This window comes from Copadichromis virginalis, linkage group LG14 (genome assembly GCF_057382275.1).
Source record: "Copadichromis virginalis isolate Kocher_CV1m ecotype Utaka linkage group LG14, C_Virginalis_male_GT1.1, whole genome shotgun sequence".
NCBI lineage: Eukaryota > Metazoa > Chordata > Actinopteri > Cichliformes > Cichlidae > Copadichromis > Copadichromis virginalis.
In genome coordinates, this window is record NC_140631.1 from 13,116,578 (window position 1) to 13,144,301 (window position 27,724).

The 27,724-nt window shown below is 40.9% G+C and overlaps 3 protein-coding genes across 5 annotated transcripts in view; 1 reads left to right on the forward strand and 2 right to left on the reverse strand.

The window, feature by feature from the left end:
- Nucleotides 1–8,892, reverse strand: part of rap1gap2a (RAP1 GTPase activating protein 2a) — a 101,798-nt gene extending 92,906 nt beyond the window's left edge. Inside the window, exon 1 of one of the 3 annotated variants that reach the window (XM_085479371.1) lies at nucleotides 8,759–8,892. In XM_085479371.1, the coding sequence (XP_085335497.1) occupies nucleotides 8,759–8,877 (119 nt within the window). In that variant the 5' untranslated portion in view covers nucleotides 8,878–8,892. Of the gene's footprint in view, nucleotides 1–8,046; nucleotides 8,101–8,758 lie in introns of those variants that run through there. The other 2 variants (XM_085479366.1, XM_085479372.1) reach the window with 2 other exon arrangements.
- Nucleotides 50–4,927, forward strand: LOC146693565 (uncharacterized). Its single transcript, XM_085429632.1, has 3 exons — nucleotides 50–234; nucleotides 475–4,726; nucleotides 4,858–4,927. Exons 2-3 carry the CDS (start codon nucleotides 711–713, stop codon nucleotides 4,925–4,927), a joined length of 4,086 nt encoding a protein of 1,361 aa, XP_085285758.1. The 5' UTR covers nucleotides 50–234; nucleotides 475–710.
- A 4,475-nt stretch (nucleotides 8,893–13,367) lies between the features above and the next one.
- On the reverse strand, nucleotides 13,368–27,388 carry LOC146693566 (von Willebrand factor A domain-containing protein 5A-like). The gene is made up of 21 exons (XM_085478662.1): nucleotides 27,229–27,388; nucleotides 25,794–25,844; nucleotides 24,413–24,460; nucleotides 23,976–24,178; nucleotides 23,664–23,886; nucleotides 22,336–22,502; nucleotides 22,149–22,263; nucleotides 21,829–22,001; nucleotides 21,653–21,741; nucleotides 21,422–21,566; nucleotides 19,339–19,418; nucleotides 18,865–18,979; nucleotides 18,579–18,737; nucleotides 18,362–18,465; nucleotides 17,859–18,067; nucleotides 16,969–17,025; nucleotides 16,169–16,198; nucleotides 15,313–15,348; nucleotides 14,727–14,872; nucleotides 14,397–14,520; nucleotides 13,368–14,303 (listed from the first exon to the last, which is right to left on the reverse strand). The coding sequence occupies exons 1-21, from the start codon at nucleotides 27,386–27,388 to the stop codon at nucleotides 14,224–14,226; spliced, it is 2,514 nt and encodes an 837-aa protein (XP_085334788.1). The 3' UTR covers nucleotides 13,368–14,223.
- Between the last annotated feature and the right edge of the window lie 336 nt (nucleotides 27,389–27,724).

The window sequence follows — 27,724 nt, forward strand, 5'->3', positions numbered from 1 at the left end:
CATCCATCCATCCATCCATCCATCCATCCATCCATCCATCGTTGTTATGTTACTGCTTAGTTAATTTCATGTTTTAAATGTTAGTAAGTGCGCCGCCCTGCGGTCCCTTTAAGTCGATATTTTGTGACAGTAGAAGAAGAGTTAGACAGGAAGTTCATGTTTGCTTGCGATGCTGCTTCAAGATGGCTGCTCCACATTCGTGTCCTTCTTTGGGTGTTTGTTAAAGCATTGTCTGTAAGTACTCAATGGTAAAGCAACGAGGCATTCAAAGTGCTGTCTTTATGTGTGATGGACCACAGTTAGCAAGTTTTCTATGTGCTATTCATATGTAAATGAGATCGCCAGTTCATATGCTAATTAACGGTGCTAATCGTCATGTTAGCTCTTCGAATGCATTGTTAGATCATTGGCACATGTTGTTGTTAACAGTACAGATTATTAATGTACATTTCCACATATGTTTTACTGTTACAGTTTCACAAAATGAAAGAACCAGTAAACTTCTCAAGATCTCATCTATTGTCTGGAGTTCCTGGGTTCATGTTTAGCTGTGTGGATAGCTAGTCAGACTTCTAGCGAGGCCATTTACAGTGAAAAGACAGCACCACAGCAAACATCATAGCTACAGAAGCCACCGCGTGGAGCTACAACCATCCTATAAGCTAAGTAAAGTATACGGGCGGACACAATCAAAATACAACAAATCCAAAATGTCTGAAAGTAAATCCTCCAAAGCCGAGACAGAGTCAGTCCGTTCCCACAAACCACCATCAAGAGCAGGTTCGTCAGCTAGCATTGAACTGCTCAGAGCAAGAGCAAAGGCTGAAGCTGCCCAAACAAGAGCCTCATATACAAAGAAAGAAATAGAAATTAAAGTCGAGCAAGCACGCTTACAAGCTACTCTTGACGCGCTGAGAGCGGAACAAGAGAAGGAAGCTGCCATAGCAGAAGCTAATTCTTTAGAAGCTGGTCTACTTGAATTAGGCTTCGAAACACGCAGTGTAGCTTATGGGCCACCCCTATCTGAGAGCAAAGAAAAACGCACTGCACAGTATGTTTTGGAACAAACAGCTATCAATGCAGCAGAATCAACAGCCCCAGTAAAAACTGAATACAAAGACCCTACACCCGCCTTTCAAGAAATTGCTATAAAAGAAGGAAACAAAGCAAACTGTGCTGCTACTCATAACGAACTGTACAAGCCCCCATCCACCAACTACAAAGAGTTTACACCTCTTGTTCAGACACCATATAAATCCAGTTATACTCAGGGCAATGAACATGCCCCGAGCCAACACACTTACGACCTCGCCAAATATCTAGCCCGCAGCCAGCTCATTACTACAGGCCTTACCAGCTTTGATGACCAACCCATGAGTTACTGGGCATGGAAATCATCTTTCAAAACCGCAATAGCAGGGTTAGACCTTTCACCAGGAGAAGAGCTGGATTTGCTGGTGCGCTACCTTGGTAAAGATTCAGCTAAACAAGCCAAACAAATGAGAGCTGTCAATATCAGATGCCCTGAAGTTGGTTTAGCTATGGCTTGGGACAGACTTGAAGAAATATATGGCTCCCCAGAAGCTGTAGAGCAAGCTCTCTTTCAAAAGGTCGACAGCTTCCCTAAAATCACACTTAAAGAGCCTTATAGACTCCGTGATCTTGCCGACCTAATGTTAGAGCTAGAGACAGCCAAGTTGGACGGTTACTTACCTGGCTTGACCTACTTAGACACATCAAGAGGGATCCAAGCGATAGTCGAAAAATTGCCGTACAATCTACAAGAAAGGTGGATGAATATTGGTTCAAGGTACAAGCACGATTATGGCGTCAGCTTTCCCCCCTTTACTGTGTTTGTCAACTTCATTCGCACTGAAGCCAGAACACGAACTGACCCTAGCTTCAGCGTCCACAGCCCTAACCAACCCATAACATCAGAACGAAGACACATGCACGAAAGGTTCTCCAAAGGACCCATATCTGTTCACAAAACTCAAGTACAGGACAAGGCAGATGCAGAAAAGTCTAAGTATGCTGTGAATCCAAATAAACAGTGCCCAATTCACAGCAAGCCTCATCCTCTGAAAAGGTGCAGAGGGTTCAGAGAGAAACCCTTGGAAGAGCGCAAACAGATCCTCAAAAAATTAAACGTCTGCTTTCGCTGCTGCTCATCTACTGACCATTTAGCCAAGAACTGTGAATCAGAAACCACGTGCACTGAGTGTGACAGCAAAAATCACATTTCTGCCCTCCACCCAGGTCCAGCACCATGGGAGTCTAAATCGCCCCCTTCCCCACAGCAAGGCGGGGAGAGAGACAAAGCAGACACCCAAGAAGTCACGTCTCGGTGTACTGAGGTGTGTGGGGAAGGAGTGAGCGCCAGAGAATGTTCAAAAATCACACTAGTGAATGTATACCCTGCTGGACACAGAGATCAAACAAAGAAAATGTATGCAATCTTGGACGATCAGAGCAATCGATCGCTGGCACGTTCCCAGTTCTTTGATGTTTTTCAGGTCCAAGGAGAGAGTCGTCCGTACATGTTAAAGACGTGTGCCGGACTCACAGGAGTATCAGGGAGAAGTGCTTCTGGCTTTATAGTAGAGTCAGTGAATGGAAAGGCAAGTCTTCCTCTGCCAACACTCCTCGAATGTAACAAAATTCCAGATAACCGCTCTGAGATACCAACTCCAGAAGCTGCCCAACACCACGCCCATCTACGACAGATTGCCAACTTGATCCCGCCATTAGACCCAAATGCTGACATACTACTACTGCTGGGACGAGACATGCTTCGAGTCCACAAAGTCCGGGAGCAGATAAACGGCCCAGACGACGCCCCATTTGCTCAGAGACTCGACATGGGTTGGGTCGTGGTAGGTGACATCTGTCTCGATGGAGTGCACAGACCCCCACACGTGAACAGCTATAAGACTTTCATACTGGAGAATGGCCGTGCAAGCCATTTTCAGCCATGCAACGGTCAAATAACTGTTAAAGAGACATTTACCAAAGCTCCTGAGCGCAGTCACAGCCTCCCAAGCCTTCCTGTGTCAGGATGTAATGTGGACAGCATTGGTCAGCAGGTCTTCACACGAACAGCGGATGATCACAAACTTGCACCATCAGTTGAGGATATGCAGTTTCTCCAAATAATGGACTCAGAGTTCTATCAGGGCAGCGACAATAGCTGGGTTGGTCCTCTGCCTTTTCGATCGCCTCGACAACGGCTCCCGAACAACAGACAACTAGCCTACGATCGCCTTATGTCACTCCGGCGCACTCTTGAAAAACGACCTGAAATGAAAACACACTTTCTGGAGTTTATGGAGAACATGCTTACCAGAGGACATGCTGAAGTGGCACCAGCTCTCAGTCAGAACCAGGAATGCTGGTACCTCCCTTTGTTTGGGGTTTACCATCCAAAGAAACCCGCCAAAATTAGGGTCGTGTTCGACTCAAGCTCCCCACATGAAGGAGTCTCTCTCAACGACGTGTTGCTAACAGGCCCCGACCTCAACAACAGTCTTGTTGGGGTGCTCATAAGATTCAAAAAGGAGCAGGTGGCCATAACGGCGGACATTGAACATATGTTCCACTGTTTTGTTGTCAAAGAGAGCCACAGAGACTTTCTCCGCTTCTTGTGGTACAAAGATAACGACATGTCATCTGAAGTTATAGAGTATCGCATGCGAGTGCACATTTTTGGGAACAGTCCCTCCCCCTCTGTCGCCATATATGGGTTGAAGAAAGCAGCAGCGACTGGTGAGCTAGATTTTGGGATTGAGGTGCGGACATTCATTGAGCGAGATTTCTATGTCGATGACGCTCTCAAGTCATTTCCTACTGAAGAAAAGGCCATACAAGTTCTCCAACAAGCTCAACGGGCTCTTGCTTCTTCAAACCTCAGACTACACAAAGTAATCTCCAACTGCCCTACAGTCCTAGAAGCTTTCCCACCAGAGGACAGGGCAAAAAACATTGGAAACTTAGACCTGTGTGCTCAAGACTCGCCAGTGCAACGCAGTTTGGGGCTGCTGTGGAATGTTGACACAGACACCTTCACATTCAAAGTTGACAATGAGCAAAAGGCCTTCACACGTAGAGGTGTCCTCTCTACTGTCAACAGTCTCTACGACCCTCTGGGGTTTCTCGCTCCAATCACAATTCAAGGCAGACTGATTCTTAGAGAACTTACCAGCTTGACGGACGACTGGGATGCAGCACTCCCAGACAACATGAAGGCAGAGTGGAGCAATTGGAAGGACTCACTTCAAGATTTAGAAGATCTCCAAATACCACGCCCCTACACTTCTCTCTCTACATCTGGCGCCCAAACCAAAACACTTTGTGTATTCGCTGATGCATCCGTGAAAGCCATTGCAGCTGTCGCTTACATCAAACTGTCTACTTCGAACAAAACAGAAATCGGCTTTGTGTTTGGAAAAACAAAGCTAGCTCCTCAAGCCGGCCTCACAATTCCAAGACTAGAGTTATGTGCTGCAGTGCTTGCAGTTGAAGTTGCGGAGCTGATAGTAGCAGAAATAGACATCATGTTTGACGACATTGAGTACTACACTGACAGTAAAGTCGTGCTAGGCTACATCCACAATCAGTCACGAAGGTTTTATGTGTACGTGCATAACAGGGTCCAACGCATCCTCCAATCAACATGCTCCAACCAGTGGAGGCACGTTCCATCCGAACTCAACCCAGCAGATCATGGGTCCCGCTCCGTTACAGCAGCGCAACTGAGCAGCACAACATGGTTTAAAGGGCCAGCCTTTCTCCTCAAACCGTCCGCACAGTCGCAATCTCCAGTCACGTTTGACCTTGTGGATCCCACTCTTGATACAGAAATACGTCCGCTGGTGACAACAAATCTGACACAAATCGCAAGGTCAACAGTAAGTTCATCCCATCTTGAGAGGTTTTCCAACTACAGTCCTCTCCTCAGAGCAGTTGCCCGCTTGACCCACATTGCTCGTTCCTTTGGTCGATCCAACCAAGCATCCAGCTGTCGTGGTTGGCATCTCTGTCAACCCACAGTGGAAGAATTGGAAAATGCGAAGGTCTGTATCATAAAGAGCGTTCAGAGTGAGTGCTACGAAAAGGAAATAAAGTGTATTCAGGAAGGGATCCCTATTCCCCCCTCAAGCAGTCTTTGGAAACTGCATCCTATTCTAGATAGCAATGGACTCTTAAGAGTTGGAGGCCGAATCATACAATCTGAACTGGGTATCGACACCACTCACCCTCTCATCATCCCTGCCCGACACCACTTGGGAACGCTCTTAATACGGCACTATCACGAGACTGTGAAACACCAAGGAAGACATTTCACGGAAGGTGCCATTAGAGCTGCAGGATTCTGGATGGTAGGAGCCAAAAGGGCTATCAGCACAGTGCTTTTTAAGTGTCACATGCAAGAAATTGAGAGGAAAAGCGGAATGTCAGCAAATGGGAAACTTACCATCTGAACGAATGCAAGTTGCACCCCCCTTCACATATGTGGGTGTAGACGTGTTCGGGCCATGGGACATTGTAACCCGGCGCACGAGAGGAGGACAAGCTAGCTCTAAAAGGTGGGCCGTGATGTTCTCATGTCTGTCAACAAGAGCAGTCCATATCGAGTTGATCGAATCAATGAGCACAGACAGCTTTATAAATGCTTTAAGGCGACTTTTTGCAATCAGAGGCCCAGCAAGACAACTAAGATCGGATTGCGGTACGAACTTTATCGGCGCCTCTCGGGAACTGAAAATGGACGGATCGAACATGTCAGTCAAGGATGTCGAAGGCTACTTAAGCAAACAAAACTGTTCATGGATCTTCAACCCACCTCATGCATCCCATATGGGCGGTACCTGGGAGCGGATGATTGGGATTGCGAGGCGTATCCTCGACTCTATGTTACAGGACTGCAAAAGAACACTACTAACACATGAACTGTTGTCAACATTCATGGCAGAAGTCTGTGCCATCATGAATGCTCGCCCCCTGATTCCTGTGTCCACCGATCCTGAGTCACCCCTCATCCTCACGCCGTCGATGCTGCTCACGATGAAACCAGACTCAGCAGCGCCACCCCCTGGTGACTTTGGAAAGGGGATATTTCTGAAAGAACAATGGAGAAGAGTACAAGGTCTCGCTGACATGTTCTGGTCCAAATGGAGACGGGAATACCTTCATACTCTTCAGTTGCGACACAAATGGCAGGACAAGAAACAAAGTCTCAAGGAAGGAGACATCGTTCTGCTCAAAGACATTCAGGTGAAGAGGGGCGATTGGCCCATGTGTATCATAACCAAGACTTTCCCAGGGAACGATGGACTTGTCCGGAAAGTCGAAGTAACTACTTTGCACTCAGGCGATAAGAAGACTTTCTGTCGTCCTGTAACAGAAGTGGTTTTGCTGCTGTCCCCCGAAAAGTTTAGTGACTGACAGTTTAATGTGGGATTGTTATAATCCCAGGCGGGGAGTGTTATGTTACTGCTTAGTTAATTTCATGTTTTAAACGTTAGTAAGTGCGCCGCCCTGCGGTCCCTTTAAGTCGATATTTTGTGACAGTAGAAGAAGAGTTAGACAGGAAGTTCATGTTTGCTTGCGATGCTGCTTCAAGATGGCTGCTCCACATTCGTGTCCTTCTTTGGGTGTTTGTTAAAGCATTGTCTGTAAGTACTCAATGGTAAAGCAACGAGGCATTCAAAGTGCTGTCTTTATGTGTGATGGACCACAGTTAGCAAGTTTTCTATGTGCTATTCATATGTAAATGAGATCGCCAGTTCATATGCTAATTAACGGTGCTAATCGTCATGTTAGCTCTTCGAATGCATTGTTAGATCATTGGCACATGTTGTTGTTAACAGTACAGATTATTAATGTACATTTCCACATATGTTTTATTGTTACAGTTTCACAAAATGAAAGAACCAGTAAACTTCTCAAGATCTCATCTATTGTCTGGAGTTCCTGGGTTCATGTTTAGCTGTGTGGATAGCTAGTCAGACTTCTAGCGAGGCCATTTACAATCGTCTTAACTGTTTATCCAGTCAGAGGAGCTGGGGGTATGAATCTTGGCCACCCAACTTGAATCAGAAGGTAGTACACTAAATGAGTACAGATTAAAGTGTACACAGAAGTAGAACTGTAATCATTAAATAAACAAAAACGTGAAGAAATAAAATATTTGCTGCTTTTCTCTTCTGTGTTTTTTTTTTAAAATAAGGTTTGGATTACTGTTTGGCCAAAGCAACACTGTGACGGTGTCACTGCTGCCAAAGCGTCTTTCAGCTGTTCCCTTATTCACAAGGGGTCCCCACAGCAGATGGATCCACACATTAGTTTTGGCAGATTTTTTTTTTTTTTTACACCAGACGCCTTTCCCGACAAAACCATGGCAGGGATTTGTGCCCTCTCGAACCAAGGAGCTTTTGTGTGTTGGGCACTGGTGTCTCTGCTTTCACTCAGGGATGTGAAATTTAAAAAAAAAATTTTTTTTTTAAAGACATACCCTTCAGCAGCAAAACATCATGGAAAAAAACCCTCATCTACTGTAAGTCCACATCTGACACATTTAACTGCCATAACTTTTTTCCCAGAGTGCCATCATGGTGATAGTGAAATCTAGCAGGACAGAGCATCTCACCAGAGGACCCCCCCACCCCCTCCATCTGAGCAGCACGCAAAAGGCACATAATATCTTGCACCTCACAAAGTATCCTGCAGGAACAACAGAAATGCGTCACATTTCTTCATCAGATGACGCTTGCATATCTACTCCTTCCTTACTATTACAGCACAATGCTTGTGAGATGTCTTGAAAGGTTTTGAGAGCCTAATGTTATAAACAAGCAGTGCTTCTTAGGGACAAAGAGTAATGGTTTTAATATTATTATTGCATTTCTCCTTTAGCACTGCATTCAGCAGGTATCACATTTCCATATTACACTCGGACACATACACCGTGATGTATACACACATGAGCACAAATGAGTTCCCACCAGCACATTGTTGGAAAATTCATGAGTACATTAAGACTCGTACCTGTTGGCTGACACACAGGTCAGAAAGTAACATCTCAGAAATGATTCAGGTGCTCCTATTTTCCTCTTCTTCTACTCATAAAAGAGTGTTTGAATGACTGAGCGTCTATCGCTTGCCTTGGATTTCCTCCTGTGGCATGAATGTTAGTGAGATGAATTTATGAAAATATTAAGAAGCACTGTTCTTGTCCACCCACTCACATATGCAGAACTTCATACCCCACTCACCATCCCCCAAACACGCACACACACACACATAAACACAACATGGTGTCATAAACCGCCAGAGAGTGCACCACCATAAAAACACATTGCAGCACTGTTGCTGCATTGGAGGGAAGAATATCTGCGTGCCATCAGATTTCCAAAGGCTCTTTCTCAGCGGACTCCCTGCATGCATGCAGACAACAACATACTCCTAAGTTTAAGAAGACATAAAAAAGACCACAAATAAATGAATATCAAAGGAAGTAAGATCACTTCCCTTTGCTGTGTGCGTGTATGCAGATCACAAGTGCCAGACCTAACCTAAAAACAAACAAAAAGCCCGTTACTCCAGCTGGTGAGTTCTCACACAAATCAGCACACACACAAACACGCACACACTAATGCTCTTCCCATCAGGCATTTGGCTCTCAGTTAGCAGTTGTCAGCAGCCAACAACAGCAGCAGTAACATCTCAGCTCCAGAAGAGACGAGGGTGAAAGCCTTACCTCGGCTCCCCTGCAGAGCCTTTACAAGCTGGACTGAACATCTCGCAGTCAGTGGACGGTGCAGCATTAGCAGGAGACCAGTGGACCAGAGGAGAGGTTGAGTGTATGTGTGTGTGCATATGTGAGAGAGAAAGGGAGACAAGGAGCGAGAGAGAGAGAGAAGGGGAGGGTAAGGGGAGAGCGCATATAGGGAGAGGGCGCAGCGATAAAGCACAGGGTAGGGCAGAATTATGTGATGAGAGACAGCGACAGTGAGTGCAAGAATGGGAAACAGCGTTACCATGGAGAGGACTACACCCAATCTCCTCCAATCTTATTAAGAAAAGGTACAAAAATATATAAATAAACAAAAAAGCGGAAGAGAAACTCGAGCTGAAAATAAAATTAAGGCAAATGTTTGTTTTGGCAAAGGCAGAAAGGATGGACCACAGGATCAAAGAAATAGTTGTTGGAAAAGGATATGAATTGTTTCCAGGATTTTCCATGTTTAGGGTTTTTTTTGCAATGTTCAAGGTTTTGTTCTTTACCTTTTGTATTTAGCATTTAGTTTTCCCAGTTTAGTTCTAGTTAGGATCTTTCTTGTGTGCATCTGCCTTTTGTTTTTGTACTTTCTTATCAGCCATATTAAACGGCTTGCTTTTTGTTGATAGTCAAGTTTTGGTCCAAGTTCCTTCGTGTCTGCGTTTTGGGTCCACGCTACACAATACATACAGTCCTCCGCCAGACTGTGACAACATGATTGACTAGTGGACACATTGTGCGTGTGGTCAGTCACATCCATCCCTTACTTTGGTTTTACAAACCAATGTGGCAATAGAAAAAATGCTAAGATAAGATTTCAATTTATTTTAAAGGGACATCACAAACCAGGGAGTGTCGGGCTGATGTCAATGATTCTCACACGGTCTGTGAGTGCACTGAGCTGACATTTTTACATTAAACACTTACTTTCGATTTCGAACACATGGTTACTGTTTCCGTGAATAAAACTCTTAAACAGGCGCGCACTAAAAGGGTTTAAAGGAAAGGTCATCGATTTAGAAGTGTGACACGCATTTGAACCCCAATAGACACAGAAATCCAACAACCTACCAACACCAGGCGACCATGGGTGTCAGTTATTCAGTAAAGTTGATCCCCTGCTGAAGTACAAAGGCTGTCAAATCAATCTCAAACACACACAAACCTCCCTGCACAAACAGCATGGTTTGTGATTGATGTGCAGCTCAGAGGCCACAGTGTTCGACTGATGGCCCTAAACAAAAAAGCAAAAAAAGCAAAAAAAAATAACCACACACTGATCTCTCTAAAGTATTTCTTATTGATCTGGTTTCCTGCCTGCAGCCCTACTGACACATGAACACCCAGCAGTCCTACAGAGAAAGAAACCAAATAGGGAGAAGGAAGGATTGAAATTGGTTTAATTAAATTCACCCCCACAGCTCCCCCCAATGGAAAGACTGAAGCAGACACAAGTGAGCCTACAGGTGCTTCTGAAGTCACTGTGCTCCCCTATTACCCACCACACACATCATAAAGACATACCCCACCTATCATTTGTTGAGTTTGCTGTCTCTCCCTTTAATCTCCAGGCAGTTTAATGCTTGCGGATCCTTTGTCAGTTCTAATTGGTCCTGCTCGTTGGGGTTGCCTTGGAAACCAGTTTAGAAAGTGTTGGCTGGAGGTCTGCCAAAGGTTGTGATAAGATTAGCTGTTATGGCCCACTGTAACCAACACTGTGCGCATTATGCAAACAGAAAGTAGTTGCAGTGATGCTGTTTGTTCCTCTTTTTTTTTTTTTTTTTAAATGGTGGGAAATATAAACAAACTAATTTCAGCTCTCTTAAGTTTAACATGGAACATGGCGTTACTGCATGGTTCACTTTACTGCCATTACATACATGCATGAGGGAAAATGTTCTGTGATGGAAGATGGAAGAGCTTTGGCTGCTGTTGGTATATGACAGCGGGTATCAGTGTTGCATGCTGTCTGCCACAGTAACAAGTCCCCCCACCCCCAAAGGCCTAAATCTGTCTTTGTGAGCTTTGCTAACAAGCAAAATGTCTGAGTCTTGTCAGGGTGAGGTTATGGCACATGCCAGGAGCTTCTTGTCCAATTATATAGTCAGACATATATATGCTGCTGACACTCTCTCTGTCTTTGTCTCTCTGAGACACGTGACCGCCAACCACGTGACTTTAACTTGCCTGTCCGTGCCAGTTTGAACATGTGACAATCATGGAACAAGTGAATAAGATTACAGTCACACAGTCAATGACCATCAGCCACTTGTTAGAAGTAAAAATTAGTATTACCTGACAGCAGGCAATAGTGCAATAATACTACAACAGTGGCCAAAGCTTTTACAGCTTACCTCACAGGTTGCAAGTGGAAGCTGAAAGCTCTTGCTCAATGTAACCACTTGATTTAAATTAATACGTCCTTTATAACAAAAACAGAAAATGATTGCTAAAGCCCCAGTCACACAGGTCCAGAGACCTGTGACTAACCACCGCCCTTTGTGATTGCTTATTTACCGCTAGCATATTGGGGCGAGTAGTTTAAATTAAAGTGGAAAACTCGTCTGCAAACACTGGCTAGCTGCTCTCCAAGCTGTAGTGCAAATGTAAAAGGAGCAACACAAACTGAAGTTGAGATCTTTGGCCTTCAAAGTAAGAGTTGCACCTTGTTAAACATGTTGGCTGCAGGGCTGAGGTATAACTTGTTTTTGAAACCGTCACACTTTCTGAAGCTGTATGACCACTGAGCTACTATTTTGGGACAATTTGTGCAAGAAACTAGAGGAAACTGTGATGATCCTCTTGCAATCAAAACAATCACAATAGATTTTTGGTGCAGCGGGTTCTTTACCTCTGGTTTACCCCATCAGCACACATTCTTCCATAGCCCATCCAATATGGTGCATTTATATTTTATTTTAATCCATTGAAACATGTTAAGCAAATGGCTGAGAATGAATGAATACATTTACAGCAATTTGGGAAATGACAGCATAGGAACACTTTCATTTGAAAGCCTCATATTTTTAAAATGTATTTTTTTTTTTTTTACAAAACAAAGCTAACCCAATCATATTCGCTCTATAATTTTCTTATTCTTTTCACTTGGACAAATCTTTTTCTACTACAGCTCACAATACACTTGCTTGAGGATATGCAGAAACTATTCCATGTCAGATTTTGGGGGGTTTCTGGACAAAGCCAGATAATATCATCTTGTCACTGAAAGCGATCTCTTTAAGACCTTGTAATGTGTAATACCAGATTAATGCCTGGGTTTGAGTCCTGTAAATAGGAGACAGGAGCACCTGTCATCACAAGCAGCACAAAGGTCTAGTGCATTAAAAGAGCATGTTAATCCTAAAGGTCATACAGCCATAAATTAGGTTACATGCAAAGAGAGGAAGAGTGAAGTGGGACAGAAACAAGATGTGTAAGAAGAAGATAAGCTCCTGCTCTTTTGTCTTCATGGTATTCAAATTAAGAACCAGAATACAAGTATTATTTGTATTGTAGTATTATATCTTTGTACATTATATTCAGTATTCAGTATAATAACTAAAGAAGCAGGCACAGTTTTCAAAGACACATTTAAAATAGGGTTTAAGTCATTAAAATGTTAAGCTTTTCAGGTAAAACCAGGTTGTATAGATGATAACGTAAAACAACATGGAGTATCATCTCAGTTCAGTGACTGGAGTAATGTGGATAATACTCATTATAAATGACAGGGGGATAACATACAGTCCCTTCCCAGCCACACATATTAGGACAAAGAACAGACATCAGAAAAAACAAGCCTCTATAGTAGGAAAAATAAAAAACAATATTTGAGTATTAAAGATGTTGTAGATGTATTTAATTGGCTATATCCGCCCATCGGTTTTCTTGTGAGGACGCTGGAGCCCATCCCAGAGAACACTGAGCAAGATATGTTGCACCATCCAGGCTTTGTTTGTGGTAGCTGGCTTAACAAAACCTAAAATCCCACCTGTAGATAACAGGTGTCACGACAGTGCTTATCAACTAGCTCTGTTAAGCTTTTCTGCTTCAGCCTTGGTTTGCGCCTATATAAAAATCTTGTGCTACACAAAACGATCCCTGTGAGCGTCGCCTACTCCAGTCAGAGATGTGATTGATTGATCATGATGATGATAAAATGGTGATTAAAAGTGTAATAGTAGTCAGGTATGCCTTAACAACCTGCATATGCAAAATAGCTTCCACCAGCTGTGAATCCACACAGCACTTAAAACATGCTGTCAATTAAAAAAAAAAAAAAAAATCTGTGAAAATGTGGCACTTCCAGACTTTGAACCATAACTCTTAACACATGTTGAGCATAAGGTACCAGCCAGAGATCCACTTTTATGAACAGAAAACTCTGGCTTATAGCTCAACTGAGTTTGGCATCCCGTTAATCTCACCTCTTAGTCCTTAGTGGAGTTAGTGGACGGATTTTCCCAGATCCTATCACTGACTGTATGACTTAGAAGTACAAACTGTTCTAGCCTCGCTAAAATGCAGATGTGGTTCCTTGATTGGCATACAGGTTACAGGTTTATCAATGAGAGAAAAAAAGACTACATTTAGGTTGAGGATCTTTATCAAATGCACAGTAAACTCAGTTACAAATTCACATGCGCACACTGATGAACAACCACAGAATAATGAAAGATAAGATAAATACAACAGACATCAACACGTCCAGAGAAGCCATCAATTAGAGATCAGACATTTATCTTTATTACTATATCAACACAGGAAAAGCTAACACATGCTCTAACAATTAGTGTTGCCCTTATATTTAAGTGCATGAACTGATAATTGGTTCAGCTAAGCATCGCAGGCGAGTGTCACAGAAAGCACAAAGCGTCTCAAAGACTGTTTTCTCTGTATTATTGTAGAGCGTTTACCCCACAATGTAAAGTGCTTTGAGATGACTGCTGTTGTGATTTGGCGCTATAGAAATAAAACTGAACTGAATAGATGAGATATAGCTGATCACTCATTCACATGCCTCTCAGGGACAATTGGAGAAAATAAAATAAAAACCAATTGTGCAGAATGTTTTGGTTTGTATGCATAAACTGTAGCAACCATTACATTAGGGATTAGTTGTTCTGTTGTGAAGCATCGAGCTGAGTGTTTCCACCACTGGCAGAAACACGGCACATCACAAGGTGATTTTCTCCTTTTTGATTCTAATCAGGAACAGAATTTAGTGAATGAACATCATGCCGCATTCAGAAAGACAAACCCCTCTATGAAAGTGTAAACTTATACCGCAAACAACAAAGATGTTTACCCGTAGGCATACAAAGACTTCTTTCTGCAACCAGAGGAGTCACCCCCTGCTGCTCATTGAAATGTTACCGTCTGTGGTTCTAGTGAACACTGATAATATGCAATACATAAAGTTGAATTCTGAAGGAGGAGCAACTTCAGAGCCCCAAAGCATCTTTCGTTACTCTGCAACCCAGCAGCGCATTACCGGCCTCCACACACTCTGTCACACACGTCGCTGAAAATAAAGTGATTAAGCACAAACAGAACACACTGTAAAACAAAAACACAAAAAAGAAAACAGCAGTTCAATATTTATTAGTCTTATTACCATTCTGAGCACGGAGCCACGAGGCAGCCTTCATAGCCAGAAGCTCCCACTCGTCCTTTGCATCCATCTTGAAACCATGAAGCCAGATCAGAGCCAGAATGGTGGCCCACACTTCACTGCTGGCCTAACTCCACAAATTAAAAGCAGTGCATATGTTGAGATTGCAGGCTATTGCCCTTACACTTAGATATGATTAGCTGGAGTAAAGGAGTAAAAATTAAATAAATTAATAAATACATTATTTTTGTCTGCCAGACTTTTGCTGCTGTGTAATACTACTAATGCACTGCTGCTTAAACGTCTATGACTGAATACGTGATGATTACCCACCGATGCAGGTTTCAGGTTTGCCACCTCCTTGCTGGTCTTCCCCAGCACAGAGGCCAAAGCTGGCTTCAATAACCAGCATCCAGAGGCTTCCAGCAGGGAAACCAGCTGCAGCAAAGGGTCTTTGACTGACAGCTCAGACTCTGTGGCTGTGATAAGAAAGTTACATACATGAATATCATGGTAATTTTGGGCCTGGCCAAGAAGAGCAGCAGAAATATGCCAGAAGCTTGTTGATGGCTACAAAGAGTGTGTAGTCAAGGTGCAACATGCACATTAAATATTAGTGGCAGATGTGTATAAATATGGACCCGCATGCATAATTTTGACCCTGCGTGGATTAGATTAAAAACCTGTGGACCCATGTCTTAGTTTTTAAGGCACTAAAGATGTATTCTGTACAAAATCATGCAACTCCAGAAAAAGAACAGTTCAAGAAAACATTAAAAGCACAAAATAAGTGCACATACTGTAGGTTATTGTTACAGACAGACACATGTATGTGTCTTGTATTTCATAGAGTTTTTGACATGTGTACTAGCAAAAATAAGAGAAAAAAAAGAAGTAAACGTGTCACTTGTTGACTTACCCTTCCTCTGAGGTGAGCAGTTAATGCAGCCGAAGGCTGTTGATGGGGAAAAATTTCAGGCAAACCATGAAGATGTATTTTTACTTCTATGTGAAAAATGTGTGATTCACTTTTAGTTCAGTCAAAAGAAAAAAGTCTAAAATAACCTTTTGGAAGTTTACATGTGTGAATAATTTTGGTAATAACAATAATTTTCTTTTTTGGAAGGTAGGGTAGCTTTAATGACAAGAATGTAAGTGTGATGAGTGGGCAGGATGTGAGAGACGGATCCTCAGAGGACGCACACTTGTTGGGTTGATGTTAAAATTAGACCTCTCCTATTCCCAGTATGCATATGTGTGGTTTGTTTGGGTTAGCTTTTGGCTTATTTTCCATCTTTTGGGAAATTTCATTGATTTATGCTGGTGCTTGTCAATGCAGAGCTCTAAAAAGCTCTAAAAGTCAAAACCAGAATCTTAAAGTGCAATCTGAAGTTGATGCAATAAAGTGTGAATACTTAGTAAGAAGCCTCACAGCGGCATCCTGAACGATCTGCTGATGTTCCAGAGAGGAACTTAGGAGAAGTGAACAATTATAATAACCTTAATTAAATAAAAAGGCATGAATAACAAATTCCAATTCAGACCCGGATACACAGAACTCAGCTTGGAAAGTGATTAAAAACAAGAGTGAACCAAACATTTAACATTGGCAAATGTGGCATAAAGTGTCCATTACTTTGTTTCCACTTTCATTATGTTCAAATCTGCTGGGCCACAAACAAGACATCTCTTTTTTCTTCACTAAACTGTGTGTGTGTGTGTGTGTGTGTGTCTCTACACAGAGATTCAATATCTCGGAAGAGTAAATCCTTTACCTGATCTCAGTTTCTCCGTTACAGAGATCCCTGCAGAGATAAAAACCATAAAATTTCTGTTACTTTACATCCTTAACATTACATTGATGGAGCTTGGCTAAGGATCAGTTATATGTTAAGTGGGATTTATGTCCAGCAGAGGTAACGTATGCACTGTCTGCTCCACATCAGGGACTGCCCATCTGCCTGCAGTAAGCTCTGTTTCCAAATGGAGGCAACGCACAAAGTGTGCGGTACAACCGGTCTGTGTGCCACTCTTGCTTGTTCTGTTTTTGTCCATCAGCCAGCCGTAATTTTTTAACTTTAAAATTAGTTTTTTCACAGTTCTCCTGTTTCCAGCAAACTCAACTGTCTCTCCCATCTTTATTCCAGCCCACTTATCAACCAATCAGTATTCAGTACAAGATTACATCATTTTCTTCCAGCAATGTGCCGTCAAGATATTGGTGGACAGTGTGAGAAGGCGTCTGGAGAGAAACCCCTCGCCCTCTCAAACACTAATATGTACAGGAATAGACACATTTGCAGGACCATCAATCCTGCTTTAAGAAACTGAACATGTACACAGAATGTTTGCCTTTACCATTTGAGACTCTTACAATGTGGGTGTAGCTGGAAATTTGTGGCACTTCTCAGAAAAGGTAAAAAAAAAATAAAATAAAAAAATCTATCGAGTGAAATTTGTGGAAAATCTCAAGGTCGTTGCAAGTGTGTGTGTGTGTGTGTGTGTGTGTGTGTGTGTGTGTGTGTGTGTGTGTGTGTGTGTGTGTGTGTGTGTGTCAAAAAGTAACAGTACTTACCCTTACTGATGCTTGGCTGACTCTCACAGGAATCCACCAAATTACACTGTTTTAAAGCTGTGTCACACAAAACAATCATCATCTTTATCATCATCATTTTAAAAAAGTGCTTCAAACAGAAGCGCAAACACCAGAAGAGGACAGAACGAGATAAACTAAAGTCACAATAAAGGGAGAAAGATGCAAAAGGGCAACAAAAGCAATAATACCACTAAAATATAACAAAAAAATTAAACCGATAATTTAATAAAAATTCTTTGTCTTCTAGCAATTTCTAGACACTAATGATAATGGCAATTTTATTTATATAGGACATTAGACTAGATGTGCTGAACATAAATGTTTAAAACATGTTACTGGCCTGTTGCTAGTTAACCTAAGTCGTTGCAAAATATTCCTGCAGCTGTTTCTTTATAATTTGTATTTTTGCAGCGTTTTGTTTCCCCCGTCTCAATTTTTTGTGATGTGTAGCTGATATCAAATTCCAAAATACTTAATTATTATTATTGTTTTATTTAGTTACCTCTTTCTTATTAACATTTGATATGTTTTCTAAATTGTATATAATTGGTCTCTGTGTTTATTTACAATTTAAAGAGCGTCCCAACTTCGGGGTTGTGAAAGAATCAGGCAAAAATTCTGTGCTTTAAGACGATGTAACTCGCTCTAGACAGGGCAGGTGTTAAGCACAAGTTGGTGATGTAATCAGATAAAAAGCGAGCCATCTTCATGACACTGAAAACTCAAATGTCAACATATTTTGCTGAGCCATTAATGACACTTCTTAGTACAGCCCTGTGCTCAAAGTAGGACTTGAAAGAAAAAAACCTCAGCAGAACTTTGAACATTCACTATTTCAGAATAAATCAAATATCAGTGCTAACACTCACTGGGTGGTGGTATCAGGGGTCCTTGTATCGCCTCACCACTGCTTTTACTAACAGCAATAAAGGCAGTAAAGGCACTGCTCACTCCTGACTGGATACTCAACTCCTCCACCTTCTTCTTCATTTCCTCATCACGCTCTCCTTTGTTGTCTCTTGCTTCCATCTCGAGGGAGCGAATCAGAGTTCGAGCAGCCAACATGTGGACTGTTAATCTGCAAACAGGGCGAAGGAAGAAGTACAGCTGGGATTCTTCTTACACTATCATCCTAATAATGTTTAATAACATGACAACAATGACATACTCACAGCTAGCTCCATCCACAAACAATGCATACAAACAAATCTTAGTATAATCTGTGCATGCTAAAATTGAATGCACAAATCTATTGAATCATTAGTTTTGAATCTGAACTTATTTCTACTCTAATAAAAAATTTATAACTGCTCCTGACCAAATGTATAAGCTAATACTACTAATTGTACCACCAGACTAACAGCTCATTTACCCAGTGTCCTCTGCAGGTCTGAGACTGAAGTGCAGCTGGTTCTCAGAGGGATGACCTGCCAGGCTGTACTTCACCGTCACACAGCCCTCTGCTGCCTCTGAGCTCTGACACAGAATTACAGTGTTAGAAACCAACTACATCTTCACATGAACATCACTGTTAATCAGATTTCAAAACACAACAGACATCTTTCACTGTGAGAAGATGCTGCTCCTACCTGTCCAGTGAGCTGGGCATAAATCAGTGACCTCTGACCCTGGAGAATGGATGTGATTGGTGGAGTGAGGACAGTGACAGACACTTCCTTTGGTAAATCCCATGTGACTGAGATGTCAATCACAGATGGCTGCAGAGCAAATTGCAGTGATTGCATCACCTGAATAATAATTCAAAACAAAGAGTTAGGAGCTGTTTTTTTTAATGACTGGAATCACACTCTCTGATTAAATAAGTATTTGCTGTGGTTTTGTTTAATTTGACTTTGATTGTGTTTAATGTCTTACTTTTGGTTGTATCTTGTCAGTCGCAGTGATGAACTGAGCGTGACCTCCTCCTTCCTTGGATATCTTATTAATGAAAATATAGCTGGTGTTTTCTCCTGTCCCAAAAGAGAAACACCTGCAATACAACAGTTTCCATTAGATACAGAGACAACTTTTAGCACATTCTGGGAATTCTGCAGATATCTGGTACCACACAAAAGCCTTAAGCCGTCCCTCATTTTGTTATATTTCATAAAATATTAAGTCAAGTGCCTTTTTATGCTTGAATGACTCATAAGTCAATGTCATGTGGCTTAAACAAAAACAGCCACAACCACAAGCCACAATATGGCAAAAAAAAAAAAACAAAAAAAAAACACAAAAAAAAAAAAAAGAAAAGAAAAGAAAATCTGCCTCCTTAAAAGCAAAATACTAAGAAAAGAGGGATGGATCAAGACTTTTGCACAATTTTGTAGTTATGTTTTGTGTTTTCACCTGTGAGAACTTGAATTCTTCTTCACCAGATCTATCACTTCTTTGTCGTTCTTTACCCATCCGCGAGTTAAGACAAACAGCTAGAAAGAAGAGTTTCACCATAAAACAGATGTAAAACAGTAAAACAGTTTGTGTTTAGAGCCATTTTTGGTTCTTTGTTTTAGAAACACAAATGGTTTAGGAGTAACAAACAATGCACAGTTAGTATGAAGACCAGTTACCTGAACAATAATGGTCCTGACAAGCTTTTAAAAACAGTATCTAGAATTACGTGGTAATACGGTATTACTGCAAATTGTGTGTCAATCCAAATTACATACTGCTTGTGTAACAATTAGAGATGGACCGATCCGATATTACGTATCGGTATCGGTCCGATACTGACCTAAATGACTGGATCGGATATCGGAGAAAAATAAAAAATGTAATCCGATCCATTAAATATCACGAAAGCACCTCACAAAACTTGCAACACGCCGTAACTCACCTCAGAAAGTTAGCATGTCGGAGCAGTATGCATCACGTGATAGAGCGGCTGGGGACCTGTGGTCTGGATAGCATTTGGAGCTTCGCTAGCAACCTGGCATTTCATCTCCGACAAAGTTATCCCCGAGAGAAGTAAAGCAAGTGTGTAAGTCCATCTCTGAATGTTTGTAAAGCATTCCTGCGTTAAGCTTAACGAGCGACTGCCTCTCGCTCTCCGGCTGCTACTTCAATCGTGAAACTGCTTAAATGATCAGCTGATCGGCTTTTCTGTCGCGAGTCCGTCTTTGTTTTTGGCCCACTTTGCACCAGAAAGAGGAAACCAGCGGCTGAACAACAGCAGCACGTTTAAGCTTGATCAGCTGTTGTTAGAATTTATTTAATATTACTTTCTACACCAGGATCTTTTTCTATGTAGCTGACGCTGGTAACTGTGCAGGGGCGGATCTAGCAAAGTTTAGCCAGGGGGGCCGATAGGGCATTAACTGGGAAAAGGGGGCACAAAGACATACTTTTCTTTCTTATTCTCATTTAAAATGTCTAGCTTTTAATAAATAATTATCTGACACCCAAAGTTTTAATTTGATGTAAAATGAATAGAAGTCAATTACTGTATATAGTGACTATTAAGTCTAATATATATACCCTAGTAAGCTATAGTACTTTTTCCTTTGGGAAGGTACCATCTGTGCAGTCTGCAATTTTGTTGAAGAAAGATGTTGAATCTATTTAATATTTCTTGAAAAATAATTGATTTCTGTGCATTTTTTTTCACACTGCATCAAATTAAGGTTGATTACGTCGATTAAGCATCATGAGGTGGAGCGTGAGGGGTGGTTCCCTATTTTTTATTTATTTATTTTTGTTGTTGCTGGGAGTTGGAACCCTATTAGTTAGGTTGCTTAATATTTACGCTAAGTACTCTTTAAAATACCAGAATAGGGAGGATGGTGTAGGTCTAAGTTTATTAGATTGATCAGTATTGCTGAACTATGAAATATTTTTTTTGTATACAGGTATAACAGAATAGCTTTAGTGTAGTTGTTGTTTTAAACTTGAGTATGAACTTGCAGACTTGCAAAATGCAGCAAGATATTTTAAAAAACAGTTTTGTTGATTAAAAAACACTATATCGGATTCATATCGGTATCGGCAGATATCCAAATTTATGATATCGGTATCGGTATCGGACATAAAAAAGTGGTATCGTGCCATCTCTAGTAACAATGGAGATCCATTTAGGATGGTGTGACATATATTTTCTTATCAGAAAGTAAATGTGCGGCTCTATGCAGATGTCCTTATACTCTCCAGTTTGTTGGGCCACTACACTAAATTTGTGTACCTTATTCAGCCAAATGTGAAAATAGTTCAAAAAGAACAAAAACACCCATCCATCTGTTTCTGTATTTGTTGGTAAGGTAAAACAGTCATGTGAAGTTGTACAGTCCCAATACAGGGAAAGGAAGTAAGTCACCATAGCTTATCTCTTTAGATTTTTAGGTAAATATATGTTCCAAGAGTACCTTTATGCAACTATTAGTTGTAATTAAGATTGGGGTGAGCTCCTAAATCTCGTGTGTGCGTGTGTGCGTGTTACCTGTCTAGGCTGATTGAGAATGCAGGGCTGGCTGTAAATATGTTTGAGGGGCTCAAGGATCTCTGTTTCTCCAAGATCAGCCTTCATCTTCTTTACTTTCTTCAGAGCCTCCTCCATGGTCTGCCGGCTGTACTCCACACTCTTACTGTCATTACACAAACACCAATACACAAGCACGTGTATTTCTTAGCAAAAACAAGAAGACTTCTGTTGGGTGAAGGAGTTACTCACGGGAAGATGTGTTCATATCTGGACCCAAAACTGTAAATGTTGAAATAGCAGCCCATTGGTAAACTCTTCAACAGGAGGAGCAGAGTGTCCTTCAGAGAAGACGAAAAAGATGGAGAAAGCCACTGTGAGAGGGACACTAGAGATTAAAGACTTCATGAGTCACACATTATGACTACCTTTGCACTGTGGATGCAAGTCTGAAGACTCCTTCTTTTGATCCTAAATCCCATACTTCCAGATCGATCCATTAAGAACACAAACTCTCCACATGAAGCCGTTGAAGACATCACAGACTGGGGGAACTCAGGGTACAGACTCACCATCACCATTGGATCACCCATCAGAGAACCTGAAACACATGAAAAGGGGAAAAGAATGTAAACTTTATATTTTACAATATATTTAAACACTGTTATCTCCCACCGGAAGAAAGAGGACACGTTTTTAATCATCAGTTGTTAGTTTGCAAATAAAAATGTGCAAACCAACAACTCACCCGGCTCAGCAGAGGCCTGTCCTGCCTCCACCACAGCAGTGGGCTGGTGGGCGTCTTTGTAATAAATCAGCAGTTCAACATCTCTGTCAAACTTGTGTCCTGCAGCCAGCTTGACCTGCACACCACAAACACATTCATATTTATTCATCAGTAACAAGTAACACAGACACATCAGCACTCTACCTACCGTGGCCTGGGTTTGATCAGTGTTGAGGTACTGCAGAGGGTCCAGGGAACAGTTGGACTCTACTTTAGAGATTGGACGAGGAGAGGACACTCGGGCAGAAAAAGACAGACTGTAGGGCTCCAGAGAGGCTGGAACAGAAGTTACCTGGAAACCTGCACCTGCACTACCTGCACACAGTATCAGACTGATTAGAAGTAAATCTTTTGTTACAGTATCAACTTCAAGGTTCACAGAAAAATTAATTGAACCTCATGTTCTGGTTTTCTTTCTATTGTTATTTGATTTTAATACATTTCACTTCAGTTTTATTTGTATAGTACCAAATCACAGTGAAACAAAAGTCACATGAGAGTAAAAGAATTATAAATTTGATTCTGGATTTGACAGTGAACCAATTAGGAGAAGCCAGTATGGGATAAATATGTTCTCTTTTTCTAGGCCCAGTCAGTACTCTCGCTGCAGTAATAAATGCATGAACTAGTTTTTCAGCATAATTTAGTTCAATTGTTGTTTGCCATCTGGCTTCAACAATAGATAAAGCTAAGTATCATCTGCAGGGCCATATATTTGGATGTTGACTTTTAATGTTCTCTGTAAATCTCCCTCATATACACATTTACATAAGGGGGACGTAAACCCAGGTATGAGAAGGTGCAGTAATAAAAGCTTGTGTACATATTATGTTAGGTGCCTTTTTCATGGGCACCCAACTCAAGGGAGGAACCAGTGTTGTGTCTACACATAACAGACAACTTAGCAAAGTGGACACAATTTTAAACTGTATCTTTAGGCAGCCTGTTGCAAGTACACATCAGTTGTTCCCATTTCTTTAGCTGAAACCATGAAAAAGTAAAAAAATAACACTTTGACATTTATAAAATAATATTTTGGCACCAATAAGATGATTGCCAAAGTGCTATTAGATAAAAACTTGACATATCTGGGTAAGCTGTGCAGTGTGTCCTTAAAACATTGTGGAAACTAGACAGGTGAAGAAGTGCCAGGCCTAACAAACTATCTACAGCACATAATGATTTGAAAGTCATGTCCTTAAGAAATAGGAAAAAGATCCAGCGAACAGCTAACAGGACCCGAGGGATGGATCTGGGTCTTTAGTTGATCCATTTACTGTTCATTGAAGCTTCATCAGAAACGCTCTCAAAAGGAGGGTGGCTATCAAGAAGCCATTCTTATAAAAGGGAAAAAGGGTTCGAGGCATACGAATTTACACAAGAGGTGGACTGAAAATCAGTGGCAACAAAGGTTATCTTGACAGAGAACAACACAAAAGGCAAGCAGGATCAAAAGAAAAGCTACAGTTGTCCTACCCTGAGGTTGGTATCGAGGGTTGAGCACAGCAGGCAGACAGAACCTCAGACCATCATCAGCCTGCACAGCCAGCTCAGTGACGTACTCCAACCTGATGGAGGCGCTCTCTCCTGGAGGCAGACTGCCCACACGCAGAGAGAATATATCTGGACTCTCATCACTCTCCTCCAATAGGAAGGCCTGCTGACCGGAGCTCAGAGCATCATCATACTCCTCACGAGCCTGAAGCACAGGTGACAAATGTCAGTGACATTCACTGTGTTTATTTTGAAGCTCACTTATAATCAGGTTATATTTACTGTCCAGCTCACCTTCTGTTTCTCCTTCACCTCAGCTACAATCTGCGTCTGTCCAATCTGAGCACTGAAATGACAGACAGCAGCATCTCCAGGCAGAGGGAAGACAAAAACAGCCTCTAATGGTTTGTCCTCCTTGTTCTCATAGTTCAGAGTGGAGACCACTGTAGCCACATGGTCCCTCACCTCCAGCTCCACCTCAACGCTCTTCAGAGGAACTGACAGACAAACAGAATCAAAACATCCAAACTTACAGATGGTACATTATGAATGAATTATGAAAGAGGTAGGGTCTAAGTCAATACTTCTTCCACTTTTTTCCCTACTTTTCTAACTTCTTTAGTGTTTCAACAATTCTGGGCCTTTATAGTATTTTTTGTTTTCTGATGCAACTGAATCCACCTTCATGCCATCAGAGATGCAGGAGCGGATGTTTTTTTTTTTTTTTTTACCTGGGTCCTTCTGGGCAGTTATCAGACCACAGGATCCTGTATTTGTACCTATATACAGACAAATCATAGATTTTAGTTTACTGGAACTGATACATTTACACATTAATGTCATACAAAGGCAAACTGAGAGAATGAATACAGAAAGTGAATATGACACGGCTAAAGGATGCAATCTCAGGTCTTTTTACAAAACACCTGAACTAAAGTTTGTGATATAACCTACAGAAGAGCAGGAAGTTATTTAAAAAAAAAAAAAAACTATTGTATTAGTTAGATTAAAATATCTCTCTCTCTTTTCAACCTTGCACTTTGTAGACAGTCCCTGCACAATCCCCTCTGAGTCACAGTCTATAAATAAATAAAAACTTGTATTTATCTAGTTCAAAGAGTAGCACAATTTCTTCCATTTTATGGTTGGAAAATATATCAAAATTATTATTATTTTCAATTTTACTTAGTATCAGAATTTTGGTTAAATTCAATGACTGGTCAAAATATTCTCAGTAGGTTTTAAAAGGTCAGGTTTTAAAATAAAAAAAGCAACAAAATCTCAAGGGTGGGGTTTATGAGGCTGGATAAACAGGGAATTCCATACTATACTGCCTTCCGTATGGAAGACAGAAGCTGGTATATTGGAGGAAACATTGGACTACAATCAATTAAATGAAAGGTAGTAATACTATCCCATAATTCATAAAAATGATCAAAATTACTGACAAGTGACAAGAAAGTGTTGAAACTTAAAGATGATCAATTTTTTTTTTAAAGTTAGACTAAATGCAGAGAAGACAGGGAAGTAACAAAATACTACCTGTCATTAATAAAATCTATGGAAAATAGCAAAAACTAAGACAGAAACTCAAAGAAACACACAATCCAAAAACAGTGCTAACTAAAATCTTATTCCAGCTACTACCTTTCCTTAAGGGCTTATTCTGCAAATGTCCTTCCTGATGAAACCCAAATGTAGAATTTATGTCTGTCTGGAATTAAACAAGCAACCACTTTCTCGCCGAGAATATGTTTTAACCGCTATACCCGTGGAGGAACTTCAAAAGTGCCAATTTATTGGTTAAAAAAATGACTAATTGAAAAATTGGCTTTAAAGAAGACGGACTTTGTGGCATTAAGCAATAGTTTTCCAGAATGCTTGTAGAAATAAATCCTAGTACCCGACCATTTTCCCAGGAATGCTATTTGCTTGTTGGTTAGTCAAGCCAGGCGGAGAACTATTCCTGAATTTTAAATAAATAAAGAAATTACAAGAAAGCTTCTAAGGGAGTTCAGGCTCCGCTGAAGAATAAAGGTGGCACGAACTCTGTTTTGTCTTATACACTATTTTTCAGTTTATGTTTTCACATGCTCCAGTAAAACTACTTACCTTTACTGATCTCACAGGAATCTGAAAAACTGTATTGGCGAAGGAATAAAACTGTGTGACACAAGACAAAGTTATAATCATGATTTAAAAACAGTGTCTTTGAAGTGTATTTACAGACAAGCTGTAGCAAAAAAAATAAAAAATCTTAATTCAATCATAAAGCCATAACAATTTTGTAAAAGAGTTAAAATCGGGAAAAAGATGCAAAATACAAAATAATATGTTTCAAAATGTAAAAAAAAAAAAAATCCCTGAATATCATTTTTTGCATTATCCAAATCATGAAACGTATTCATTTCAGTATATCCTTATTTGATGTTTGCAGTACCTCAGATGTTTTATCCATTTTCCACTAAGTCACCGAAAATAACCATTTGAACTTTCTATAGTATATAGTCATATTTTCACACTTACAAATGTAACTAATGGGTCTGAAATTGAGACGCAGCAGTGTAAAGCCTTTGATTCTATTTTACTTTTCCACAAAATAATTGCTCATAATTTCCTGCAACCACCAGGTGGTGGTGAAGAGTCTTTTTCTCTCACATACACACAGTGGCTAAAATAAGTATTAAACATGTCACCAATTTTCCAAGTTAATGTATTTTTAAAGGTGCTACTGACATGAAGCTCTAAACAAAAATCATTAACAACTCATCCAATCCAAAAATACTAAGAAATCAAGCCAAACGTGTCCATAAATTATGTGTAAAAATGAGAAATGACAGGGGAAAAACGCATGAAGAAAGGGAAGAGCAAAAGGGCATGGAAAGAAGAATATCTATCAGTAATTAAAAAGCAGTTCTGACACTTAGTGCAAATTAATATCAGTTGCTTCAGTCCCAACTGATGGCCTCTGGAAAGGTGTCTCATTACCGATGTGTCACACAAGAAACATCTCGTGATGGGTAAAACAAATGAGCTCTCACAAGACTTTGGCAACCTTATTGTTGCTTCCAGCGAGCACTACTGGGGCCATGTGCATGCACTGCACATTTTGTGCTGCTGTGACTTCATGCATACCTTCCTTCAGCTGTGTTAGTAAGATACAGCTCTGCAGACTACATGTGTAAAACTCATCTCGTAAGTAGAGGCCTACATTTTGCATATTTTAAAGAGTGATTTTGAACTGAAACTCTCAATATAACTTGCTCAAGACCAATTAAGTGTTCGGCATAAGTTACCACTGTGAATGAACAAGGTAAAAAGAAATCTACCTTCCTGGCAATGAAAACTCCAACTCAGAGGTCAAAATATGGTGCTAATAATCATGTTTCACAGTACATCCTTCTGAGCTCATGTTGTGTTAATAAAGTAGGGCTTGAAAGGACAAGCAAAACAACATTCAGTGTTTCAGAATACAGAAAATATAAATGTGAATACTCACGGTTTGCTCGACATTCTATGCTTATCAGGGGTCCTTGTATCGCCTCACCACTGCTTTTACTAACAGCAATAAAGGCAGTAAAGGCACTGCTCACTCCTGACTGAATACTCAACTCCTCCACCTTCTTCTTCATTTCCTCATCACGCTCTCCTTTGTCGTCTCTTGCTTCCATCTCGAGGGAGCGAATCAGAGTTCGAGCAGCCAACATGTGGACTGTTAATCTGCAAACAGGGCGAAGGAAGAAGTACAGCTGGGATTCTTCTTACACTTTCATCTTGCCAAAATAAATTCAAAAATGATATATTTAATGCAACTTATTAATGAACAGAAATCTATGGAAGCCCGTTTCCGCCACTAAAAAAAAAAAAAAAAAAAGCTAGTATCCATAACTCGAAATTTCGAGTTATTTTCTCGAAATTTCGAGTTAGCTCTGCCAATCAAAAATATACGTGAATGAGGTCGCTTTCTTGTTACCCGGAAGCATATGGCGCAGGACCGCGCACTCAAAAACGGATCCCAACAAATTAAAGTATGTTTGCTGATA

Excerpts from the sequence above, each read along its gene's own strand:
- LOC146693566 (XM_085478662.1), bottom strand. The coding sequence starts at position 27,388 with ATGTTGGCTGCTCGAACTCTGATTCGCTCCCTCGAGATGGAAGCAAGA. Across the intron at positions 21,742-21,828 it reads CTTGCATCCACAGTGCAAAG|GACACTCTGCTCCTCCTGTT; the intron begins GTAGTCATAATG and ends TCTTCTCTGAAG. Across the intron at positions 17,026-17,858 it reads ACCCCTGATACCACCACCCA|CTTTAAAACAGTGTAATTTG; the intron begins GTGAGTGTTAGC and ends TGTGTGACACAG.
- LOC146693565 (XM_085429632.1), top strand. The coding sequence starts at position 711 with ATGTCTGAAAGTAAATCCTCCAAAGCCGAGACAGAGTCAGTCCGTTCC. Across the intron at positions 4,727-4,857 it reads CTCAACCCAGCAGATCATGG|AAATACGTCCGCTGGTGACA; the intron begins GTCCCGCTCCGT and ends CTCTTGATACAG.